At 57.6% G+C, this 17,794-nt stretch overlaps 1 protein-coding gene across 2 annotated transcripts in view; it reads right to left on the reverse strand.

Moving 5' to 3' along the window:
- Positions 1–17,794, reverse strand: part of MCF2L (MCF.2 cell line derived transforming sequence-like) — a 256,715-nt gene that overhangs the window by 95,777 nt on the left and 143,144 nt on the right. For both annotated transcript variants that reach the window (XM_011979440.1, XM_011979441.1), the window contains 2 exons: positions 12,836–12,919; positions 3,072–3,186 (listed from right to left, as the gene is read on the reverse strand). In XM_011979440.1, the coding sequence (XP_011834830.1) occupies positions 3,072–3,186; positions 12,836–12,919 (199 nt within the window). The remainder of the gene's footprint in view (positions 1–3,071; positions 3,187–12,835; positions 12,920–17,794) is intronic.

Here is a 17,794-nt window from a genome sequence, read left to right on the forward strand (position 1 = left end):
CCACACCCCACACATACTCCACACACGCCACACACCCCACACATACCACACACACCTCACACCCCACACACCACACACTCACCCCACACACACCACATGCTCACATTACATACACACCACACAGGGAAGGAAACGTGGATAGAATGCACGCGTACACTCACACACACTCCACACAACCCACACACCTCACACACCCCGCACTCACCCCACACACTCATCCTACACACACCCCACTCAGCCCACACATACTACACACCCCACACATACTACACACCCCACACACACCACAGGCTCACATTACACACACACCACACCACACATTCACACGACACACACCACACACTCACCCCGCACACTCAGACACCCACACTGAGTCCGGTGGGGGAAACAGCTCCACGCTCAGCAGTGCTGCTCAGGGCTGAACGAAGCTGGCATTTCCAGGATCTGACTTAGACCATTTGGTGATATAAAACGCCTCTTCCACTTTTTATAATCTAAGTGTGACCAGAAAACCCAAGTTTCCATACACAGGCGAACAGTGGGGACCCATGGAGCTGCCTCTGGGGATCCCAGGGCCCGCGTGTCCACCGCAGGGACTGGGCCTGTGCTCCAGCCACCTTCAGCCAGACCAGGCTGTGCGGCTCACAGACGCACAATCTACAGAGATGGCTGAGTGGGTCTCGTCCTGCGGGAATCTGGACGCATCTGATATTCCTGGATCTCAGGAGAAGAAGCAGACAGAGGAGTGGGGCAGTGGCAAGGGGGCTATGGAAGGTTTCAGAACATCGGATAAACAGCGGCGTGCACATATGAACACGTGCCGCGTACCACACTCTTATGGTCTTGATGGGTGGCCTCTGAGCACCGCAGATGCTGGAAAATCTCACGAAAAGGGATGCGGGTAGCTAAGGGACTCCGTGAAGTTTCAAAGACAAAAGAGACAGGAAGGTTCAACAAACAGGAGACCCCCCAGCTCATGGCTCCAAGCAGCAAGCACTGACAGCAGCCCTGACTTCTGAGAATGAGTCTGACCAGTCAGCATTCAGTGTGGACACCACAGAATCTCATTTAGCCCCATGCCCGGAGGTGCCATCAGGGGGCAGATGTACCTGCCAGGCCGGCCGTCCCCTGGGGCACAGGCTCTTCCTCCCGTGCAGGTGACAGACACAGGTCTAGAGGCTTGGAGATCACCGCCCTCTCCAAGGACACCCCTCTGGCCACAGCACACCTGGAGCCCTGTCCTCGGGATAGGGCCATGGGTCTGAGCCTTCGGGCGCTCCCCTGCCCAGCCATCCACTTTCTCCAGTCATCACCCTGTTACTAAGCCTCATCTATAACATGGGCTTAATAACCGCCTTCCTGCCACAGTGTAACTGAGAACCAGGGACGAATGTGTGGAAACCATCTGCAGCATCGCAGCCTTGCCCCACCAAGCCGGTCCCATCAGCCTTCAGCGAACTCGGCCACTTGGCCGGAGACCCAGCCCCTCCTCCGTGCGCAGCCTTGCCCCACCAAGCCGGTCCCATCAGCCCTCAGGGAACTCGGCCACTTGGCCCGAGACCCAGCCCCTCCTCCGTGCACTCAGCTCAGCCAGCAGAGCCTCGTGCGTGGTGGGTGCAAGATTCTCACAAAAGACAAGAGACCGAGGTCAGAACCACAAACCCAACACACAGTGATTTGGGGTTACCAGGACACTGCCATGTCCAGGCCTTTGACCATAGCTGGCCACGAGCCCCCTCCTTTCTGCCCACCAAGACGTCCTGCCCGGACAGGCTCACAAGCTCCCTGCTCCGCCAGCTCCCACCTCAACCCGGCAAGTGGACACAGGTGCCCACTGCTCTCTCTCTCCTCAAGGCACTACCGCAGAGGCTGGCTGCTGCCAACTGGTGGGTATGTGACATTCGTCAGGGGATCTATGTGCTGTTTTCCAGGTCAGGCCGACGTGCTGAGCTCTCAGTTACCAGGCAGAGTGCGCTGTTGTCTTTAAAGACTGAAGAATGAAGGAGAACCTTCACGGTAATGGCCGCGGCCGCACTTTCACACTGATGGTTAAACATCTGCTCTGTTTTCCACCTTGTGTAATGTGAGGGATACAGATGCCACATTTAAGGATATTTCTGTTTTTACTTGGTGCGTGGTTCACTATACCCCAAATGGAAGCAGCAGCTACACTGCCTGGTGTGTGGCTGACATTCTCAGCATCTTCCTGGTGGCTGGGGTGACCGCAGCAGATGCGAGACCCCCGTGGTGCCCCCCGAAGTCAGCCTGCAGCTCACCGGCCTGACGCTGCTCTCCCGCCGGCCGCTGGGGAGACACAGAACTGGACTCCCTACCTTTTCAGAGGACGGGGACCCGGCTATGCCTGGAACAAAAAAGCTGCAGCCTGAGGGAACCATTTTTGCTAACCCGATTTTCTGGTACCTCTGGGGTCAGTTCTCTCCTGGAAAGGGCAGGAGGCGGCCACGCCCCCAGGACCTGACCACATCGCAGAGAGGCCACGTGGACGGGCTCTGCTCCCATGAGCCTCTGGCCCTGCGCAGATGGCCTCTGCGGCATTAAGAACACAGACCCCTCACACCAGAGCTCTGCTGATCAAACAGGCAAGCGCAGTGACAGTTTATGTGGGAGAAAAGCAGTGCTCAGGCTAAGCCAGATCCCGACTGCTGAGCAGCTGAGCCTCTAGGTGGTAACACAGGAAAGAACAGCAGCTTGGAGTGGAAAGGCTGGATTCGGACTCCAGATCAGCTCCGAGGCAGACTCCTGAGCTCCTCAGAGCCATGATGCTGACAAAGCTCTAACCCCTCAGCAAAGCCACGGGGAATGCAACGGTGGCTCCCACAGACCCTAATTCATCCCGCAGTCACGGGGACCCCATCCTGGTGAAACCTCAGAGACTCTGCCCTGCCCCACAATCATGGGGGGCTCTGCCCCGATCCACATTCACAGGGACCCCACAACGCGGAAATCTCACAGAGACTCTGCTTCATCCCATAGTTGCGGGGACCCCACGATGGTGAAATCTCAGACTCTGCCCCGAACCACAGTGTCTGCCGGGCTCTGAGCGTACGCACCTGGGGATGCTGGTGAGGTAGGTCATGACATTCTGGAACTCCTTGTCCGGAATCTCGCTGAAGGCCGGGTAGTCAGGGAAGGTGATGACCGGGCTTCCGTCCTGCCCCCGCCCACCTGGGGAGAGAACAGAGGCAGACACTTAGCCGAGGGCACCACGGCCCCCGAGAACTCCATGGATGTTGGCCCGTTTCCATCAGCACCCAGTATTTCAGTTAAAACTGAGGCATGTTCTTCATCGTTACATAATTTTTATTTGGAAGAAATGTGTGCTGCTTGAAGAAAGTATTTGGAAAGTACACAAAAGTGATGTGAATTTAGACAATTACCCATTATCGTGACCACCGTGGGACAGCTACCGTGACAATTCACAGTGTGTTTCCTTCCGAGCCTTTTTCTCTGGGCGTTTTTAACCTTGTTGAGATGATACTGGATAGAGAAGCTTGTCTCCTGCCTCCTTCCTAACCCCGAGAACAAACTGTTTCCATGCTTTTAAACAATGTAACCATTATTTTAAATATCGCATAATATTCCACATCGCATGTGCCCTAATAACCTGCCTAACTGTGCTGTTGGTGGGTATCGTCCAGCTTCTCTGACGTTGCCGCCTTTTAAACAATTCAATTTCAAAGGGCTCCATTTGAACATTGACTTTGGAGTCCCACAGGCTGGGCTCCAGGTCTGCCTGCTGGAGTCGGCCACTGACCCTGCCGTGCCACCTTGGCCGAACGGAATCCATTTCTCTCCCCCGAGCCGGGGTCCGGCCTTGCGACCTGTTTCGCTCACAGGACTCAGCGGAAGTGAGCCTGGGACTCAGGACACTGCAGCTGCCCTCTCATGCCCCACGGTCATCAGAGAGGTGGTTCCACCGCCCAGCGTCCACCTGCTCTGAGGAGGCCCAGCACCGAGGGCTGAGGGCGGGCTTTGTGAAAGGGCAGGGAGGTGGGGGTGCGGGACGGCAGCCCCCAGGACCTTCCAGCCTGCCCCCCACGAGGACACAGCTGAGTGGAGGACCCAGTCAGCGCCCCGTGGAGTGAAGAACTGCCTAGCTGAGCCCGTTGGAACTCCTGAGCCACTAAATGAAGAATAAATCTGTAAAATAGGGCTGTTTCAAGCGAACAAAGTCTAGGGTAGCTTTTTATGGCAAACAGATAATGGGAGTTCGCCGTCCCTCATCCATGTCCTCACAGAGAAGACCCAGGGCGCACACAGCCTGCGACAACCATAGCTTTGTCTCTTAACAGCGACAGTCCACCGCCGCCTTGTGCCCCCCATAGCTGCCGCCTCGCGCCCCCTACAGCCACCGCCTCAGGCTTCCGCAAGTTCTGCTTCTGGGTCTTGGCCAAGCCCAGCCACGCCAGGATGCCAGGCAGGGCAGCTTTTACCATCCAGTGATCCTGGGACACTGGGCCCATGAGGCTCCCTGTGGGGGTCTCCTCAGCACAGGGCTCCGTGGCCTCCTCCCGAAAGCCTGTCCAGCCCTTGTCAGCACCCCTCAATGGGACATGACTCATTATTTGACACGACTGTTCTCACTTCGGCCAGCACGTCACACAAACGTATCTTTTCTCCCTAGCTCCTTCTTAACCTCCTCTGAGGGCTCATGCCTCGGGCCCATCCCAGCTGCCGAGCCTCTTAGAGGGCTGAGCCGAGGGGCGTCCACGCACCGTGATGGCCTCCCCTTCACCTGGGACAGCTCAGTCCCTGCAATGCTGGGTTCTAATGAAGCCCCTGAGTGGGAAGGCGGCTGCTGGGTCCGGCTCCGCTGTGCTCTGATGACTTCTGCCCTCCGAACTCTCCCAGCCCTCGAGGGCCCTTGACCTCTGCCCCCGTCTCTGGCAGCGCACAATGTCCCATGCAGTCCTCAACAGAACAGGCCTGTCACTCACCCACAAACCTTTCATCATTGTTAATTCTCACTTCCTCTCGGAAAATTTCTCGATCCCAATGGTAAGAGGCCGCTGAGTGAACACTGCGGCCCCGTGTCCTCCTGAGCGAGTGTGACAAGCCTTCCCTCAGCCACCGCCGCGGTGGGGGCTCAAAGCCCCCAGGATGTGGCTCACGCGTGTCTCAGCTTCACGCAGTACCTACCACAATGATCAGGAGCTCGTGGCAACTTTTCAGTCGCCATTAAAGGCAGCCTCCAGCTGCCCAGGGGAGAGGATGGGGGCCAGGTGACCCCGGAGCTGGGCCGCACAGCCTGGTTCAGCTGGTTGCTGGTGCTGGTCTCAAGCTGCTGCTACCCTGGGTATCTCCGAACTCTCTGTGCTGCAGCCTCCAAGGAAAGCAAAGACCCTGTTCTTTCTTCCCAAGTCAGGCGTGGAAATCCCCGCCTGTCCACTGAGGTTGGAAAAGCAGGCGCCAAAGCCAAAGGAAAGCAAAGACCCTGTTCTTTCTTCCCAAGTCAGGCGTGGAAATCCCCGCCTGTCCACTGAGATTGAAAAGCAGGCACCAAAGCTCCCGCACCTGCAGGTTATGAGGCAGCCAAACACCGCTGGACGCAGAGTTGGGGGCAGAGTCCCTCTCTGGAGAAACCATCTCCACCAAGGTGGGCAGTGCCAGGACCCTGCAGGGCCAATGGCACCAAGAACAAGCTCTACTTCTGCGTCTGCACCTGGCCTAGTAACTGGAGGCCGGCTGAATGCCACAGACAGAGGGCTCCGAAGCTCCTCTGTGGTTCAGAACAGCACCCTGCCACGTGGCACCAGGGACAGCCTCCGGTCCCCACCCACGTCCAAGAACCACTGTCCTGGCTGAGACCTGTCACACCTGCATGTGAGCTCTCACACCCAAGCAACTGGGCCTGCACCCACTCGCTAGGGGCGGAAGGCAGCTGCAACTCCCTCTCATCCCCGTCGCCAGAATGAAGTATGGCTCCTATGGGATCTTGCTTTAATGTGAGATACACTCAGTTTAATACACACACAGCTACACAAAGACACACACACAGCTACACACAGCTACCTATACACACATACATGCACATATACACAACATACATGCACATATACGCACATACATGCACATATACACATGTACAGACACAGCTACACACACAGCTACCTATAAACACAGACACACATACATACACAGCTATACACAGCTACACATACAGCTAGACACACACCTATGCACACATGTATACACAGCTACACACATATGCATATATGTATATGTACATACATGTACATACACACCTACACATACACACATGGATATACACATACACAGCTACACACACATACACAGCTACCATACACAGATATCCAGCTACACATACACATGCATACACGCTACACATCTACACATGCACACACACACACACACATACTACACGTACACACATCCACACATACACAGCTACATATGCACATGCACACACACTACATATCTACACACATCTACACATGCACATGCACACACACTATACATACACACATACACACACTACACATACATCTACACACTACACATATACACATCTACACATATACAGCTACACATGCACACAAGCACGCTACACACACAGCTACACATGCATACGCACACACACTACACATACATCTACATATACACACATCTACACATACACATCTGCACATACATCTACACATGTACATCTGCACATACACCTACACATGCACACACACCCACACTACACATACACACATACACAATACACACACATCTACACATACACAGCTACACATGCACATGCACACATACACATATACACATCTACACATACACATATCTATACATACACACACATACACACTATACATACACACACCTACACATACACAGCTACACATGCACACACACACCCACTACACATACACACATCTACACACACACATCTACACATATACACTGTTATGGACTGGATATTTGTCTTCCCCTGAATTCATGTGTTGAAATGCTAACCCCAGGCGGACAGTGCTGGGAGGTGGGGCCTGTGGGAGGTGAGGAGGCTGTGGGAGTGGGGCTCCCGTGAATGGGATTCTGTGGGCTTGCTCTGCTCGCCTGGCCACATGAGGACAGCGAGAAGGCGGCAGTCTGTCAATCAGGAAGTGAGCCTTCACCAGGCAGCACATCTGCCGGTGCCTTCATCCGGGACTTCCTGCCCTGAACCAAGAGAAATAAACTCCTGTGGCTTAAACCACCCAGTCTAGGGGACTTTGTCACAGCAAGCAGCCTGAGCTAAGACACACAGGGAGACACACACGCACACACATTCTGGGCAGGAGGCCTGTGTGATGGCCAAGCCGGGTGACCAAGGGTGTGACGACTCACACGTGTGTCCTGCTTCGTTTTCTCCCATGGACATAATGCATCTTAGGGACTCCCCCTTGTGTGATGCATCAGCCCAAACATGGCTTTAGAAACTCGCCCACATGAGCTGCTTAGGAATGAAAGCATTCATGTGGTTAATCTACTGTGATATCTGTATGCTAAGTTAACTGTCGGGTAGAAAAGTCTTAAAATAAGAACTAAAAACTCCTGTCAGTGTGAAGATGACATCAAGAAGGCATCACTTTCTGAAGCCGGACACCACTTAGCCACACGGAGCTCCTACCTGGACAGGACGCCTTTGTCAACACCACTCGTTTACGGCAGTGACTCACTGTCAACATCACCCCTTTATGACTCACATTTTCACACAGGTCGGTTGTTGGTCTGTCTGGGCGGCCATAACAAACCACCACAGACCGGGAGGCCCAAACAACAGAAATTTATCTCACAGCTCTGGCCAGGTAAGTCCAAGATCAAGGTGCCCACAGACCTGGTGTCTGGTGACAGCGGCTTCCGCATTCACAGAGGTCTCCTTGAGGCATGGCCTCGCTGCGGAACGAGATCTGGTTTCTTCAGCCCCTTACAAAGGCACTGATCCCACCTGGGCGCTCCACCTTCATGATCTAATCTCCCCCCAAAGGCCTTGCCTCCCCAAACACCACCTCCGGGGTTAGGGTTTCGACATCTGAATTCGGAGGGACACAAACATTTATCCCACAGCAACTGGTTTGAGGTCGTGCAACCATCGGATTCCTAGAAGTAGGTCCAGAAAGGACCACATGCGGCTCCGCCCAAACCTAACGGGATTCCTGTCTCCATCTCACGACTTTGATTCTCCGCAGAACACCCAGGGCCACCCCAGTGACCCTCTGTCCATTTCTGTTTCTTTCCAGCAAGGGCAACCCCCTCCCCCAGGCAGGGAACGTCTGTCTGTGGCTGAAGCCTGGGTGTCAAAAAGCTGTCGGCCTCAGGAAGTGCAGGATCGGATCGGTCCCCACAGGTTGGAGCAGCCGTCGGGTCGTGGTGAGCGCAGACTGAGTTTGGGACTTGGTGGCTGGAGCCTCAGACCATGTGCCGGGAAGACTCCGGGGTCCTTCCCCACTTCGAATCCCTCTCTCAGGACTGCCCAGGCAGGTGCCACGCTGGAGTGCTGCAGCTCATCTGAGAACTGCGGTTCAGCTGCACACTTAAGCCTTAGGATGAGATGTAAGCTGGGACCAAACCGAAGTGGGGTGGGAGAAGGGGCAAGGCAGGAGGGGGCTTGTGCAGCGAGTGCTTGGGGAAGGTGAGGAAAGGAAGAGACGAAGGTCTCCAGTGTTCTTCCCGGGAAGACAGCACAGGCCAGGGGGAGGGTCTCCTGTCTGCCCCGTCTCCACACACCTGGGCTGCCTGGACGTGGGATGGAACAATCCTGTCAAATCCAGGTCCCCAGACAGCTGATGGCTGCCTCTGACCATGCCACGTTCCTGTAAAAGCAAAACGAGATTCCCAAGAGCTGCTGGGCAGTGGAAGGGGGCCGCCGTCCGCGGCAGGGCGTGAGACACGCAGTGCAGGCAGACTCTGTGTTCTGGGCACGGCCTCCATTTCGGCTTTGTGGTTTTCACCGGTGGCAAGTCTGTTCTCAGCGTTTTTCACTTCAGATCATAAGTTCCTCAGTGGTAAATTCTCCAGCCCTGTTTTTAGCTCTTGCTGACGGTTGGCAAGTTGAAACATCTTTTCTAAGATGACACAAGGACAGAGTTCTGAGCCCACGACCTCCTCGGGGCCTGCTCCGACCACTACACCAGGGGACACGCCATTGCCTCTGGGTCCGGGGCACCCACGCGCCCCCCGCAACCCTCATCCTTCAGCAAGAAAGAGTCAAACAGCTGAATCGCGGGAGGCGGCTCTGCCCGGAAGGACAAGAATAATCAAGAATTTACACGCAGGATATTTCCTGATTTTACACCCAATTCCTTGTTCCTCAAACCTCAGAAAACTAGAGGGGACAGTAGGGTGGCAGGTCTTGCAGCTTCAGGGTTAAGCGAAGTGCTTTTGGGGCAGACATCACTGTGAGTAGAGGGCGTGGATGACGAGGGACGCAGGCTGAACCGGGAGCTGCTGTCTGTGGGTGACAGACAGAGAGTCCAGGTGTAATTTCCGCAGCTCGTCCTGACGTTGGGCAGCAACGTACGGGGGTGTGCAGCCCCCGAGGTGTAGGCATCCCTCACTTGGCTGCCTTTCAAAACCTGCCTCACTTGGGTTCGGGACCTGGACAGAGCTGTAGGGCTCTGTGTGGCACCTGTGCATCCACAGATAATGGAGGTGGAAGAGAGGGGACCACTCAGGTCACAGGGACAGTCCTGGCTCCAGGGCACACAGCGCAGGGCTGGTGCGGACGTCTGCAGGGAGGGGAAATCAGCAGCGCAAGTGGAAAGAAATGCAGAGTCTCCTCTTGAAAAGGAAAATTTGGAGCCGTTCCTTCCTGACATCTTTAGTTTTTTGCTCTGGCACTTCATGGAAGCCGTTCTAGGCATCCAGAGACCAGCGAATTCAGCCAAAGGCCACAGAACAGGCTGGGGCGTCAACCTGTGGGCTCCAACCACAATGAGGGGTCTCAGCCCGCTGGGCCCCAGCACCACGGTGGTCCGTGTGCAGGAGTGGCTGGTGGGGGAGTCTGTGTTTCCTGCGGGTGGAGTGAGACGGAGAGCGAGTCCTGTGGGTGACGCTGGGGCAGGAGGGGAGCCCCACTTGGGGGCAGCTGTCAAGACAGCAAACCTCTGAGTCAGATTTACCGAGTCCAAGGCGGCCCCTGAAAGGCATGTCCACTCCCTGTCCCAGGAGCCTGTGAACGTGACTTCGTTTGGAAAAGTCCTTGCAGCAGAGGTAACAAAGTTTTCAAGATGAGACCATAACGGATTATACGGTGGGCCCTGAATCTCATGACGGGTGTCCTGGGAGAAAGGTAGAGGGGTTTTGAGGCAGAAGAGGAGACGTCGACGTGCAGGTGAGGTGGCTGCATGAAGACACCAAGGGACACCAAGGAACACCTGTGCCCCCGAAGGAGCCTCCGGAAGGGGCACGCCCCAGGGAACCTGAAAGACGAATCTGGGATGTTTCAGTTCCCCAGTGCATGGCCTTTGTCATGGGGACACAGAAGGGGGCTTGGCATGGCAGGAACCCGGAGTGCAGGCGCAGCCTCAGGACGCAGCTGTGCTGGATACGGTGAGGAGGGGACAGGGTGATTGGAGACCTACAGACCCGAGGCTGCCACAGACTTCATCCAAATTCGCGCACGTCTGCAGAAGCTCCAGCTGACACCAATCCGTCTCAGACACGAGGCTACCACAGACTTCATCCAAATCCACACATCTGCAGGAGAAGCTCCAGCCGACACCGATCCGTCTCAGACACGGTACTGCTGCTACGACCTGGATCCCGAGAACAGCGTGGCGTGCTCGGGGTCCCACCCCAGACGGGCCCATGGCTGAGCCCTCAGTATGTGGCTCTGAGGCTGGGTGCACCTCTAGGAGCTGGGAGGCAGCTGTGAGCAAGCCCAGCCCTCAGGAGGGACCCACACCGCACACAGGAGGATGTGAGGTCATATAACGAGGGGGGGCGGAACAAAGAGCAGGTGAGGAGGGACAGGGCGTGGCCAAGGGCGTGCCTCTGAGCAAGGACCTGAGGGGACAGGCCAGCCACAAGCCCGCGGAAAAAATTCACTGCATGGAGAGCGCCGTCCGTGCAAATGCCCCGAGGTTGGTGGGAAGCAGGGCGATGGGTAGGCAGCCTGCCTCCAGGGCGTGGGCAGGAGACGAGGTGGGGGCAGTGGTGCCACAGGGGACTCTGGCTTATATTCCAGGAGAGAGAGGAGCCCACGGAGGCTTTGGTGTGGTTCCCAAGATCACTGATGCTCAGGCACTTATCAGCTTGTGGGTGTCTGCTCAGGGTCTCTGGGCCCACGTGGAGGGGTTGCCGGGCTGTGACCCTCTCCGAGCCCAGGCTCTCCAGCTCCCCCAGGGGCTTGGCAGAGCTCTGCTCCCAGCTGCAGTGTTGAGGCCCCAGGGTCCTGGCGGCTGCCCGTGGGGTGGCTCTTATCCTGCTCAGGCGGCCTCTGCTTCCTTCAGGGCCACACAGAGAAGCCCCTTGTGTCAAATCCTCCCCGCACCTGGAATCTCTCATGCCAGGAAGAGCCCCATCTCTTTTAAGGGCTTAGCCGACTGGGTCAGGCCCACCAAGGAAGATCTTAAAGTTGCTGTTTTGGGGCCTTAAATTCATCTGCAAAATCCCCTCACAGAGCTCCTGGGCCGGCGTCTGAGGAACAACTGAGAAAAGGTGGGTGGCTGGGGCCGTCCCGGGACTCTGCCCTCCCAGGCACCACTGGGGTAGGGGCACTGCCTGGCAACTGGAGGAAGGTCAAGGCTGGAGGCCCAGGTCGGGGCCCTCCTGGTGGCAAAGCTGTGAGCCTCTTGGGAGTCATGAAAGGGGCGGGGAGAGGCTGGGGACGCAGGAGGAACCGGCAGAAACCACGGTGCCTCTCCTGAGTCATCACCACACCTGGTCCCCGACGCAGGGGGATTGGAGCCCTTGTTCCCTGGGAGTTTTCAGTTCTCCAGAGACCCCCTGCTTTCTATCCTTCCTCCTCCTGGGCCTCTCCGCCATGGAAAGCAGGACCGAGTCCCTGGACAGCTCTCCTCCTCTGGCCATCATGTTGCTGTCTCTTCGATTTTGGTCTCGTAAAACTCGCCAGCTACACCTCGGCCCCTGGCAGTCAGCCTCCCTCAGACCCCAAGGCCCAGCCTGGGGTGTGGGCTGGCTCTGGAGGTGGCCGTGCGGGATGGAGGCCCCACCATGCCAGCCATGGATTGGGGGCTGGGCTGCTAATGAGAATGCAGAGGGGCAGAGGCTGAGCTCCTGAGAGCATTGCGCCCTCGGCATCAGGGCACCCTTATGTCCCAGGGAGGGCACACATTTGCATGTATTTTTTCTGATGGGTCCTGTTGGGCAGATTTGTTCACATAAGAACGGCGTCTGCACAGCTCGGGGTCACTGCAGGTGCCCTTGCTGCACCCACATGGGGGGCTGGGAGCCTCACTATGTCCCCAAGTCTACAGGCACCACCTCCACAGGTGTGCCAGACGCAGGGCTGGAGGCCACAGTGGACGAGTCGTGGCCTGGGAGGTGCCCAGATGCAGCAGGAACTGCGGGTCACTAAGGCCCATGGGCTCAGCCACCCACGCCCCACTCCATCTGTCCCTGGAGGCCGCCGTCAGGGGTGCTCAGGCCACGTCCCCCTGACCCTCCTCCGCCCACCTCCTCCCAGTGGCCGTGTGCCAACTGGCATGGAGCTGCCCACTTCACAGAGATGGGGAGAGCTGCCAGGTCACAGGTCAGACCCAAGGCAGTGAATGACCAGGCTGTGGCGACTGCTCAGCCCACACCCGGCCCCGGACCCCTCCCTCTCCACCCTGTCCCGGCTTCTGGAACTCACCAGACAGGTAAGCAAAGCGCTTCTTCAGCTGGTCCTGGATGTCAGCAGCACAGAGCGGGACGATGTCCTGGTGCATGATTTCATCTGCACGGAAAGAGCAGACAGCACGCGTCAGCCCCAGGACACTGCCTCACCCTGCGAGCGCCCACCCGATCCCAGGTGGAGCGGCACATCCACAGGCACCTACAGGAGCGGGTCACGTGGCTGGAAAAAGGCTTTTCAGTTTCCAATACGTGGAGGCCTTTGTTTCTCAGCACACAAAAGCTGTGTGTTGAATGATTCACCATCGATTTTGAAAGTGTGGTATAAGAGGTTCAGAGAGAGAGACTGACAGACAGAGAGAGGGAGGGACAAAGAGAGAGACCTGGGCAGAGAGGAGGCAGGGGAGCAGCAGGAAAGCGCTTGGTCCTGGTCCTGGGATAAATACACTTTGGTCTGAGTCCCACCCACGTCGGGGAAGATGTTCAGGTGACCCCTGCCGGCCTGTTGCAGGTGCAGTAACTTATGGCCCATGAGGAAAACCTGACCACGGAATGGGCCACTGCCTCCGCACACACGGGACCCTGGGGGTCTGTGCCACATCCCTGGCCTTGCCATTAGCTGGACACAAATGAGGCAGGATGGCAAGAGCAGGGTCAACTCCCGCACCCATTCCCCCACCCAGCAGGTTCCAGATGGGTCTGGATGCACTGAAGCACCTGCGGCCACCAGGCCAGCACCAGCCGGGAGCATGGGGGGAGCACTAGGCCAACATCAGCTAGGAGCATGGGGTCACTACCAGCCAGGAGCACAGGGCCAGCACCAGCTGGGAGCACTAGGCCAGCATCAGCCGGGAGCACAGGGTCGGCACCAGCCGGGAGCACGTAGCCAACATCAGCTGGGAGCATGGGGCCTGCACCAGGTGGGAGCACTAGGCCAGCATCAGCTGGGAGCACGGGGGAGCATGGGGCCAGCACCAGCCAGGAGCATGGGGGAGCACGGAGCCAGCACCAGCCGGGAGCATGGGGCCAGCACCAGCCAGGAGCACTATGCCAGCACCAGCCAGCAGCACAGGGCCAGCACTGACTGTGAGCACGGGGAGCACAGGGTCAGCACCAGCCGGGACCACTAGGCCAGCATCAGCTGGGAGCACGAGGTCAGCACCAGTCAAAAGCACAGGGCCAGCACCAGCCGCAAACACAGGGGGAGCACGGGGCCAGCACCAGCCGCGAACACAGGGGGAGCACAGGGCCAGCACCAGCCGCGAACACAGGGGGAGCACAGGGCCAGCACAGGGCCAGCACCAGCCGCGAACACAGGGGGAGCACAGGGCCAGCACCAGCCGCGAACACAGGGGGAGCACAGGGCCAGCACCAGCTGGAGGCACAGGGTCAGCATCAGCCGGGAGCATGGAGCCAGCACCAGCTGGGAGCACGAGGCCAGTAAGACCCTCCAGGGAAAGCTGTGTGGACTGACAGGCTGGTGTTCTGTGCCACAGAGCGGCTGCTGGGCTACTATGCCTCGGGGACACTGACCACTGACCACAGACCAGACACGATTTCTGGCCAGCACGCTCATCATATAGCCACATTTGCAATCTTGAACATCCACACAATTTCTCTCTGAAAGACACAGGACTCACGCTGAGGACCTGAGAATGGCTTAAACGTTCAATTCTTCCACACCTGAGGACCCAGGCCACTAACAGCCTGAAGATATGGGACAGAAGTGTTTGTACCTGGAAATTCCCAGCGGAGGCCACAAGATAATATCTACCTGGCATCAGACTTAAATCCTGCTCTTCCAGTCTTGCAGACAAACAAGTGTAAACACGGGACGCAGTGGAACACACAGGGGCCCCTCCTGGGCCGTGTTGGCTGCGGCCCTGCCGGCTACGGGACTGCTTTGCCTCGGAGCCGGAGACAACCCTGGTGCTGGTGAGGAAGTGGCGGGACCACGGTGTCACGGGGCCTGCCAGAGCCAAGCAGATGTCAAGGCCCTTCTGCGGAGCCTTGCAGGGAGAGTTCAGGGCACAGACCCGTTCCCAGTATGCAACCATGTGCCAGCAATGGCTTCTTTTGTGGGAGAAAGAAACAGTCAAGCAGTAAAGCATGAAATACTGTTTTATGCTCCTGGCAGGGTGACTTCCACTGGCGCACACCTCTCTGGAATGTGCGTCTGGTGCAGCCGATGGCAGCCTAGACTGCGCAGTTGGACGTTCAAATTTTACAGTAAGTTTTTCTCTCTCGCCAGGAGTGACCGTAGCCTCAGAGAGGAAGTCAGGAGGCACCGTCCTCAAATCCAACACCTGCTAACCCCAGGAGAAGCGCATCGCTGACACGGAAAGGGTCACAGGGCAAGGGCCTCCCTGGAGTTTTAGAAATTCTGGGGGCTACAAAAAAAGATTGTGGATACTGTGAGCTGGCAGGTTCATCACGGGGGGGATGGCTTGGACAGGGGGGTGCCAAGGTCGGTGATGGCTGCGGGATGCTGGCGGCCCAGGCTCACTGGGGCCACAAACGGGGAGGCACTGGCCCATGTCTGTGGCTCCCTCGCCGCACCTCAACTTTCAGAGGCGTCGACCGCGAGAGTCAGGCATCGATGTGGACGCTTCCACCATGACTCCCAAACTGTTCTGGCAGCTCTGAGAGGCGCCGTGTTTGGCCTGGCCTGTTCCCTATGAGCTCAGGCGTTCCTGACCTGGCTCTGGACCTTACCAGCGCCTGCTCTGGGGCCCTGCTGACAGCAAATGTCTTTCCTGTGTGTTAGAGAAAGACAGACAGACACCGCCCGCCGTCCCTCCACGTTCTGAGAGAGTGGTGCGTGTGGGTGTGAAGCTGCCTCTGGGACAGGCTGTCCACTGTAGGCTCCTCATCCACCCCTCCAGGGGCTGCCACACACTCAGGTCCTTGGAAGGGTGAGGTCCGGGCCTGGGGCCCTTGCTCAGCCGCTCCTCTTGTGGCCAGTCTGACCCCACTCAATTTCCTATCAAGATGCCACCTCAGAGAGGCCTTTCTCCACCTCCCCACCAGGCAGGGGCCCTCATGGCAGCCTGCACCCTCCATGGGTGCCTGCAAACCCCCACTCAAGGCTGCAGGGACCATGCCTGGGGTTCCCCACCCTCACCACAGCGCCTGGCCCAGCAGCTGCCCCTGCTAACATAGCAGAGGAAGGGAGGGGGTGCCTTCCCAGAGCATCCTGTGGAATCCAACGCCAAGGCCCCAACCCCTCACAGGTGGGTTCCTACTTTCTGGCATCACAGGCCCGTGGGGCGCAAAGCAACACCTGTGCACCATCCGCACTGCAGTGTCCACCGTCCACACCACCTGTTCACCATCCACACCACCTGTCCACCTTCTGCATCGCAGTGTCCAGTGTCCACATCGCCTATCCACCGTCCACACTGCCTGTCCACCGTCTGCATCGCAGTGTCCACCATCCACACTGCCTGTCCACCATCCGCACTGCAGTGTCCATCGTCCACACCGCCTGTCCACCGTCCACACCGCCTGTCCACCGTCCACACCGCCTGTCCACCGTCCACATCACCTGTCCACCATCCGCACTGCAGTGTCCACCTGCTGGCAGCCCCCAGTGCCTCTGGACTCTTTGGGCCAGAACTAACTCTAAATATTGTCCTTAGACCTCATTCTGGGTTTGAAAAGCAGGGTTCCCCATGTGCGTAATCAGAAACTGCACACAGCTAAGCTTGTACAAATAAACTCTAACACATCACGACACCTGAAGTGGTCCCCGGCCACTCTGTGAACCCGAAAAGGCCTGTGATGCTCTCCGGCCCACAGTGGAGTGTTAACCTCCCCTTCTTCATGGAGCCTTCTGCAGGCGGGCCCTGCGATTTTCAGGGCACTGGGCGTTCTTCCATTTACGTGTGTAAATTTTCATTCTTCCTGGTTTTTTGAACCCACTCAAGAATGACGGGAAAAACTGCCCTTTATGATCATAATTTCTATAAATAATCTACTTAATTTTGCAGCCACAAGACTAAGAAGTGCACGGAACAATGGTGGCCACTTGGTTCAGGAGACAGGTCCCCGGAGGAGACGCAGGCAGGCGAGCGTGGCCTCCATGGGGCTCCGTGCTGTCGGATGTCTGGGAGGTGGTGGGCCCCTAACCCATGTTCGCCACCCAAGGCCCAGCTCCCTCCCCAGCCCCACCCCAACCAAGTCCCCAGTGGTGACCCCATGATGACCCCACGGCGGGTCTGAGAGGGGAGAGTTAGGGCCTCACGTCTGAGGCTGGGCAGAGGCTGCCCCGTCCATTCCCCTGCCATGTGGGCAGAGGCAGCAGGTGGGACCGACGAGGGGGTGGCCAGGCTTGCCCCTGCCCGTTCCCAGCACCGACCACAGTAGCCCCACCTGGGAGGGCTGATCTCTTCTGGCCACTACGGGGCTGACGTGGTGAGATTTCCCAAGGGTGGGAAGGGCAGAGGTGCCCTTGGTTCACCTGATACACAGGTGAACCCCCCCACTGAGTTTTCCTCACAGAAACAGGGTCCCGGCAAAGACAGTCCAGGGAGGGGAGCCATGTGTCTATCTTTAGATCTCTTTGTTCCAACAAAACGAGACGACTGAAGCAAACTTCCTTCCTCTTGCAAGCTGACTCAAAAACGCTTTATTTGACGGCAATTTCATCCTGAAAACTGGGAGTGGGGGATGGAGGGTGGGAGTGGGAGGGCAGCCAAGACGTCTGAGCAGCATCCCGGGCACCCTTTCCAGCCCAGGTGACCTCGCAAGCAGCAGAGAGAACACAGGAGATGGGGATGGGAGCCAGGTGGGGCCCCGGAAATCCTCTCACGGTGGGGGTGGGGGTGGGGTACACCGTCACAGGTGGAGCTGGGTGGGGCCCTGGAACCCTCTCACGGTGGGCGTGGGGGTGGGGTACACCGTCACAGGTGGAGCTGGATGGGGCCCTGGAACCCTCTCACGGTGAGGTGTGGGGGGTGGACCGTCACAGGTGGAG

This window comes from Mandrillus leucophaeus, unplaced genomic scaffold, assembly GCF_000951045.1.
Source record: "Mandrillus leucophaeus isolate KB7577 unplaced genomic scaffold, Mleu.le_1.0 Scaffold201, whole genome shotgun sequence".
NCBI classification, from domain to species: Eukaryota; Metazoa; Chordata; class Mammalia; order Primates; family Cercopithecidae; genus Mandrillus; species Mandrillus leucophaeus.